This window comes from Mustela lutreola, chromosome X (assembly GCF_030435805.1).
Source record: "Mustela lutreola isolate mMusLut2 chromosome X, mMusLut2.pri, whole genome shotgun sequence".
NCBI lineage: Eukaryota > Metazoa > Chordata > Mammalia > Carnivora > Mustelidae > Mustela > Mustela lutreola.
The window spans coordinates 130,770,937-130,779,119 of record NC_081308.1 but is presented as its reverse complement, the minus strand read 5'-3'; the positions used below and the strand labels follow the sequence as shown (position 1 = coordinate 130,779,119).

Genomic DNA, 8,183 nt, shown 5'->3' with positions numbered 1-8,183 from the left:
TCTTGCTGTGTCTCTCTCTGTCAAATAAATACATAAAATCTTAAAAAAAAAAAAAAAGACACTGCAAAGTTCTCATGGAGCTTACCCCACATATATTCCCATGCTGACCAGGCCACTGTTTCCCCACTACACCCACATCCCCAGTAGGTCCTTCCCTCAATTGCCCACAGCAGATGCAAGACTCAGTTGACACATTCAATAAACTTTATTGAAGAAAACATGTAATGAAACCATCGAAGACAGGGAATGACAACAGAGAGAGGAACATCTAACGGCCACTAGAGCCCATGGGTCATGGCCTCCCCCTCCTCTTGGGGTCCCAAACGAGGTGCCTCTGCTTCCCCCAACACCGTGGCCCTCCCGCCTCAGTCTCCCTTCCTGGGGGCCCCACAATCAACCTCTGGCCAGGACGACGGACGCTGGCCACGCACGTCCCCTCACCCCAGGGCACGCACCCTCCCCTCTGGCCGACAGGCTGGGGCCTGGTCCCGCCCCATGGTCTGCACAGGACAGTCCCGGGATGGCGGAAAACGCAGCAGGGGACACTCGGCCAAGCCGGGGACACGGAGTCACAAGAAACAACGGGGTGGCACATCAGAGCACGGTTCCCGTGGAGACTCCCGCTGGCCACCTCGGTCCTTGGTTGGTTCCTCCTTCCCGAGGTCACGGGGCGAGCAGCAGCCGTGCCCTCGGGCATCCTTCCGGCCGTCTCCTGGAACTGGGCTGGGGATCTCGGAGATGGGGCTGGGGACAGCCGCTCAGAGAAGCACACACACACACACATCTCCACGAGAACAAGCAGCGGCCGGCTTAAATCTACACCGAGAAAGCAGCGGTGGAGCTCACAACACTGGGAGAGAGAGCGAGCGGAGCCCCGGTCGCCACTGAGGCTCACGGCAGGCCCCCGGGCTGGGGGGGTGGCTGCCCCGGTGGGCCAGGACACCCACCGCGGGCTCTTGCACACCTCAAGGCTCTGTACAGGAACGGGACCTAGTGGGGTGGGGGAGTAACGTGACACGTGGGTCATAAGGGCCCCACAGAGACACAAGCGGGTTTCCCAGAACATGGAGCGACGTGCCCTGGGGGGGGGGGTGCACATGAGGGTCTCCCTCTTGGGAGACCCAAGAGGCTGGCACCTTTGAAATGGTCCCTAACATCTCCCAGTCCAGTATGGATGGCAGATGGCTCCGGGTGCCCCTCACCTAGACTGGGGCTGACCACTCAGGGGTGTCCCAAGCCAGCTCCCCAGGTTGGCAGGGATCGGAGCCTTGGCATTGGCAGCTGCTGAACTGTGATTCACCAGGCCAGTCCCAGGTCTCCTTGCCCATGTTCTCCTGGTCTCCAGTGACACCGGACAAACAAAAGCAGAAACACGTCGCACCACGAAGTCCTCCCCCTCCCTCCTCTCCCTTTTCCTTCTCTTTCTCCTTCACCTTTTCCTCTTCCTTCCTATACTTTTTCTCCTCCTTTCCTCCTCCTCTTTCTCTTCCTCTTCCTACTTTGGAACAAAAGTTTCCCTGCACATCCAGCCACACTAGAGCCAGCTGTAGCGTACTGGTCGGCCAGGTATGCGGCCACCCACCTCTCAGGCTAAGCCGAGACTCTGTGTGGCCCAGGGGTCTTCGCCTCACGGTCTTTGCTCCCCTTGCCCTCAGAGCCCTTCCAGGCTGTAGGGGAAGGAAACTGCCCGTAGGCTGGTGCTGGGCTACCAGGGCGTTTGGGTCTCCTGCTCTCCCTCGTGCAGGTGCTCGAGGGTGTTGCCTTCTTGCCTTCTTGCTCCCCTAGAGCAGTGCAGACAACCCTAAAGACGGGCTGGACTGTGTGGCATCTGCGCCAGGGCATTTCCTCTTGGCTGCGCAAGAGCTGACTCTTGTTGGTAGGACTGGCCCTGGGGAAGATTCCTCCAGGCCCAATGTGGCCTGAGGGCCAGTAGGCATCTTCAGCTTGGAGCCCATGGGGTGGGCATATAGGGGTGGCCAGACAGTGGGACCAATGACCGAGTCCCCAGCTGCACCTTCTTCAGCCTCTGTGATGTCGAAGTCTTTGCCTGCATCTGGTGAACCCCATGTGCTGAATGTGGCAGCCTGCCACTTGTGTCTCTGGCACCTCTTCAGGGCACTGCTCTTGGCCATCACTGAGCCCTGTGTGGCTTGGTGAGTGCAGTCCCTTTCAGCTGACAGAGGATGAGGGGGCTCAGCCTGGGTCTGGCTTCTTTGCCCCTCCACCCCACTCGAGTACCCTGCTGTTTGTGTGGACTGCCCCTTTCCATTCTTGCAATAACTCTTCCATTTCCTTGGCCTGTAGTAAGAGGAGCTGCCCTGTTCTCCGGAGCCTACTTGGTCTTGGGCTTGGGATGGCTCTTTTCCCAAGCCCAGTTCCCATTTCCCGACTCTGCTGCAGCCTGTCTCCTCTGCCTTACCAAGAGCAGGTTTGGAGCATTGCTGCACTGCGCCTTAATGTGGCCATCTTCTCCACAGCTATAGCAGAACGTGTGATGTTTCCGTTTTCCTGAACCTCGAGACCTGGCCCTTAGCACACGTCCCCTTCGGTGCTGTCCTCTGCCCCTCCTGCGTCTGAAGCCTTGGGAAGGCCTGGCCTGAAGAGTGTTGCCAGGGGCAGGGAAGGACACTGCTCTGAAAGCGTTGGCTCTGGCAGATGACCTTATGCCTGCATCTAGCCCTGGTATCCTCTCCCTGTCTGGACCAAAAGTGGCCTCCCACTCCTCTTCCTCACGTAGGAGCTTCACCAGTGCCAGGAAACCAGGTGGCTTCCTTCGCTGTTTCATCAGCTTAAGCCTGTCTCGAAGTTTGTCAGTAAGGGTAGCCCCACTTAAGACTTGTTTCAGGCGAGCCTGATTCACATTCCTCCGTAACACTGCATTTTTTTGTACGGCTCTTTGGAGCAGGGGTTCCAAACGCAACACAAAGCTGGAGACTTTCTCTCCTACCTCCTGATAGGCCTTACAAAATTTTACATGGGCAATTCTGCGGCTCTCCACAGGTCCAAACACCTGCTGCAGGGCGGCCAGGCACTCCTCCACAGTTATAGCAGCATTGCTGGCCCGCAGCCCGCTGATCACCTGCAGAGCGGGGCCCCGCAAGCACTCCATCAGCCGCCGCCTCTTTTCACCCTCGGGGACCTGCCACATCTGTAGCATGTCAGTGGTGTGCTCAAGCCAGGCTTCAAAGGCCAATGCCCCTGGGATGGACACAGTGTTCCCAGAAAACACTCTTAGTTCTCTGTACAACACTTGTTCTAGCAGTGGCTGCACTGCGGCCCCCAGGGTCTGGGCCCAAGTCCAGAAGTCAGGAGATATGGCCAGTCTTGGAGCAGGACAGTTGATGTCCGATCCAAGCACCCTGTTCATGTCAGACACTGTCCGCCTCTCTTCCTCTAAGAAGCGGTTCAGTCTATTGAGAAATTCCCCATCTGAGTTCCGAGGTTTTACAACCACTTCCCAAGGCCCTCCCTTTCCAGGTATTTCCCTGGGGATCAAAGAATAGTCAATATCTTGGGCAAGCTCCAAGAGAAACGCTTGGGCATTCTCTTCCCTCCTAAACATCCTACCAATGACCCTATACCTGCCCAGGTGCCTGAGAGCCTCCCGAAGAGTCTCCTCGAATTCATCCTCACCACAGTCCTCAGGAATCCCCAGGATGAGCATGGACCGCTGGGTGTTCAGGTGTTCCCCCCTACACCAATCCTGCAACAGAGTCAATGGCATGTCCCCAGTCTCTGCGGAGTCTAGTTGAGGGGGGAATGATCACTTCGTGATGCGCATATATCAGAGTCAAGTCCCAGGGCGACAGGAGACAGACCAGGTCTCCACAGCCTGTGAACAGGAACCGGACGAGAGCGAGGTTAATGCCCACACCCTCCTCCCACCGCCAGGTGACCCTCCTCCCCCGGGGCGGCGCCTCTGCCGCCCAGGCTCGACCCCTGCCCCGCCTTCCACCGACCCGCGGGGGGGGCCACAGCCCCCTCCTCCCCCTCCCCCCCCATCCCGCCCCCGCGGGCTGCCGCAGTCCCGCTGGAGCGGGCGGAGGGCGGCGGGGTCTCCCGGGGGAGGGGGGGGGGCCAGCGCACCCTCCCCGGGGCCTGGTACCTTCCTCTGGGTCGGGGTCTTTCCCGGCGGAGGCCCCAGCAGGAGGGGCGCAGGGGCTGCGCGGCGCCGCGGCCGGGCGGTGCGCGCCTCTCTCCCCGGCTCTCCCGCGCGGCTCTCTCTCCCGCTTCCTCTCGCGGTCCCTCGCTCCGCGCGGCACGTGGGCCAGCGCGCCGGCGCCTGCTCGCCGCCACTCTCTGCACTGCGGACTCGGGGCGGGGGCGCGGGGGCGGCGGAGCGCGGACCCTCCGCGTCGCCCCGGAGACCGCCATTGGCGCGGCCATTGGCGCGCGCGGGTCACGCGGCCGGGCTGCGGCCACCGCCGCGGGCACCCCGGGACCGCGCGTGACGTCAGCTGCTCCTCCCCCCCCCCACCCCCGGCCCCCTGAGGAGCCGCTGGCACAGGTGGGGGGACCCGGGGGATCCGCGACTCGGTGCCCCCATCCCTGACCCAGCCCGGTCCACCGCCCGCCGCTCCCGGAGCGTGCCCTCGGCGCGTCAGCGTGGCGAGGGTTTCCACACCCGCGGGGGCCCCCAAGTCCGCGGGGAGCCGCCGGAGAGGGGCTGGGCAGGCCCGAGAGGCGCCCGCGGGGCGCTGCGCTCTGGCGTGGGTGGGGAACGGGGATGGGGGCGGGGAGGGCGTCCTGGGGGCCTCTTCGCCTGCTGCCCCCCTCCTCCACCCCGACCAAGACTGGTCCTGTCCCAGCTCGGCGGGCAGCACCTCGTCCGGGTGCCATTAATTACGTGGAGGAGACGCCTCGTGCGCACACTCGAGCACTCACACACTCCACCCCAACGGAGGGAGGGTCTGCAGGCCCCCAGGCTTGCTGCGGGGTGAGGGCGAGGCCGCTGTGGGGGCACGCACGACCCGCCCACCCACACCCACTGGCCAAGGCGCGTCGCTACCCCAGTGCCAGTGGCCTGTCCCTAGAAAGGTGACCCACCGTTCTGGTTTGCTTGGGCTTTTTCCATTTTGAGGGCGTCAAGTCCACTGTCTGGAAATGGAGCTCAACATCTTGGGCCTGCATTTTCCTCCTGGCAGTAGGCTGTGGGTTGTGCTGCATCCCTAGGACCCCAGGGCCATCAGAAGAATGGAGCGAGTGGCTGCCCTCATGCAAAGGGTCCAGTGCTCTGGGTGCTCCTGCCTGCCCTGCTAACTACATCCTTGCTTCCTGTGGGCAGGACTCTCCCCAGTCACACAAGCAGGAGCCTGTGCTTGATGACCCTTGGGAGGCTCACTCACCCAACCAGGTCTGGAAAGCCGCCTTGTACCAGGTGGGGCATAGAACGCTCCACTCACATTCCCAGTTTAGATCCTAAATTGGTCCCCATAACTCTTTGAGGCTATGGCTCTTTTGGTTGTTTCATCCACATTAGAATTTACTTCCACTCACAGTCCTGGTAAGGAAGAAAAATCTTCCTCATATTTACTAGAGACAAAACTGGCTACGCCTCAGATTTGTAGGTTTCCTTCTGCTCAATCGTGGGAAAATGGCAAGACTGTCTAAAATTGTTTTCTCCAAAACTCGTGATTCACTTTCCATGGTATATGGAATGGGATCTAGTCAGGAGTGCCTTGAAAGTCTACCACATGTGTCTTCTTTTTCCTAAAACATCTAGGAGGTTACTCAGAATCCATGTCTCTGATAAAACACTTGGTTGCCAATTTTCAAATCAGCTTTTTGTGATCCCAGAAAGGCAATGAAATAACATGGTGACCTGGAAGGCTACATACTGGTCCAACTTTTGCCACTCTGAGGACTTAACCATCTGCTCAACTTACAGAGGCAGAAAGGGAGTCTCAGAGAAGGGACACAGCCAGCCCAGTCACACAATGAGTAAATGGCAAAGTTATGAGACATTATGGAGAGATGCAAAGTACAGCCAAGGCAAAGAGGGGAATCCAGAATTTCTCTTGGCGGAAACACGTAGAGGTCCCAATCAGGTGCAATGAAGCAGGCTGTGGCTGTCCTGCGTATCAGGAAAGAGGGGTTTACGGACACCAGGGTCGAACTGATTGATTTCAACATGTTCAGTTTGAAAGCTTTTGAAACCTTTTGTAATTGGAGTTAACCTTCCCTCTCATTTTAGGGCCTCCTCAACTCTCTGCTCAAAGGACAACAGAGGATAATGTCTCCTCCACTCAATGTCAATGTGTCCTCCACTTCTATTTGAGAAGACCCATGAAGCAAGAAAAAAGATCTTGTTTTTATGTCCACATTTTCTTGCATGGTAGCTAGCACAAAGGCACTAAAATTGAGGAACTGATAGATAAATGTCACTTATAAAGTGGAAGACTAATACAGCATGAAGTACACCACCTCCACAGGGATGGGCTTCTCCTGGCTTAGGCCCCTAGTGTCAGGGTTACCTAGGAGGCAAATTCTCAAGCCCCACCTCTGGGGATTCTGATCTGCTGGGTCTGAAACACACCTGGGAATTTTTTTTTACAAGAGCTTCTGGTAAGTAAGTACTATAAAAAATACATTCTACAATATTTAACATACAAAAAGGTATAAAAGTGCAACCAATACTTCTATACCTAGCACCTAAGACATAAAACACTGCTAATGAAGTTAACCTCTTTGCATATTCCTTCTCAATAGCCTCCAGCTCTCTGCCCCATAGAGGGAGGCACTGTTCTTCATTTACATTTCTTTGCATTTCCTTATGTTCTCTTGTTTTAGACTTTATATAAAAGTACTCATCCATTTAGTTAACTAATCATGTTTGTGAGAACTGCCATTTTGAGACATGCAGATTTGTTTCATCAATTTTCAATTCTGTATAATATCTCATTGTAGGACTGTGTATGTGTACAAAAATTCATTTATAAATTTCCCATTGACAGAAGTTAGTTTCTTATTTTTAGCTATCACAAATAATGTTGCTCTAAATAATCTTGGAGAGTTTCACTAAGGTGTGTACCTAGCTGTGGCATTGCTGAATCAAAGAATATTTTCAGTTTTAAGATAAATTGTCAAATTGTTCTCGAGGTTGCTATACCAATTTAAACCTCTATCGATTTCCACATCATCATCATTTATTTTTTAAGTTTTAATTCAGTTAGCCAACATATAGTACATCATTATTTTCAGATGTAGTATTCAGTGATTCATCTGTTGCATATAACACCCAGTGCTCATCACATCACATGCCCTCCTTTAAAAAAAAAAGACTTATTTATTTATTAGAGAGAAATAGCTTGGGCAGGGTAAGGGGCAGAGGGAGAGGGAGAATCCTTGAGCAAACTCCCCGCTGAGTGAGGAGCCAGACACGGGGCCCCATCCCAGGACCCTGAGATCATGACTTGAGCTGAAATTGAGAGTTGGATGCTTAACTGACTGAGCCACCCAGGTGCCCCCACCAACATTTAATAGTATGTGGCTCATATATTATTTCATTGTGCTTTTATTTTGAATTTCTCTGATTATAAATGAGGTTAAATACCTTTCTGATTCCTTTTGTTTGAAATTTTTATTTTTCCTATTTCTTCATTGGGATGTTTCTCCTTTTTTTATGTTTCATCGAAGTTATTAATCTGGGAACTTTTTCCATTAAAGTTATTTTTGTTGTGTAACCAATTACCCAAAACATACTGGCTTAAAACAACCATTTTATTCTGCTCACAATTTTGTGAGTTAAGAATTGGGGGAAAGTTTGGCTGGGTAGTTCTCTCTTGAGATTTCTCATGTGGTTGAAGGTGTAATTTGGAAATTTAATGATATGAAGGCTTAACTGGGCTGTAAACCCAAGATGGCTCATTCACATGTCTAATATCACTGATCATTTTGGGTACTCAGAGCCAATAACATTCTAATTTTTACACACACTTGGGCTACAATAGCTCTTTTGAATCACCAGTCTTGGATCAATGAAATTTTTTATGTGGACTATAAAAAATTTCTGTGGAAGAATACATGGATAGACAGAAATTACTCCCCTTAATTGTTCAAGATTGTTTTTGAAAGATTTTATTTATTTAATCATGAGAGAGAGAGAGGAAGAAGCAGGCTCCCCACTGAGCAGGGAGCCCAATGCAGGACTCAATCCCAGGACCCTGGGATCATGACGAGCTGAA

General features: G+C 54.0%; 1 protein-coding gene across 1 annotated transcript; it reads right to left on the bottom strand.

The window, feature by feature from the left end:
* Nucleotides 1–211: 211 nt before the first annotated feature.
* On the bottom strand, nucleotides 212–4,431 carry PNMA3 (PNMA family member 3). The gene is made up of 2 exons (XM_059158279.1): nucleotides 4,106–4,431; nucleotides 212–3,832 (listed from the first exon to the last, which is right to left on the bottom strand). The coding sequence occupies exon 2, from the start codon at nucleotides 3,722–3,724 to the stop codon at nucleotides 2,333–2,335; it is 1,392 nt and encodes a 463-aa protein (XP_059014262.1). The 5' UTR covers nucleotides 3,725–3,832; nucleotides 4,106–4,431; the 3' UTR covers nucleotides 212–2,332.
* Between the last annotated feature and the right edge of the window lie 3,752 nt (nucleotides 4,432–8,183).

Excerpts from the sequence above, each read along its gene's own strand:
- PNMA3 (XM_059158279.1), bottom strand. The coding sequence starts at position 3,724 with ATGCCATTGACTCTGTTGCAGGATTGGTGTAGGGGGGAACACCTGAAC.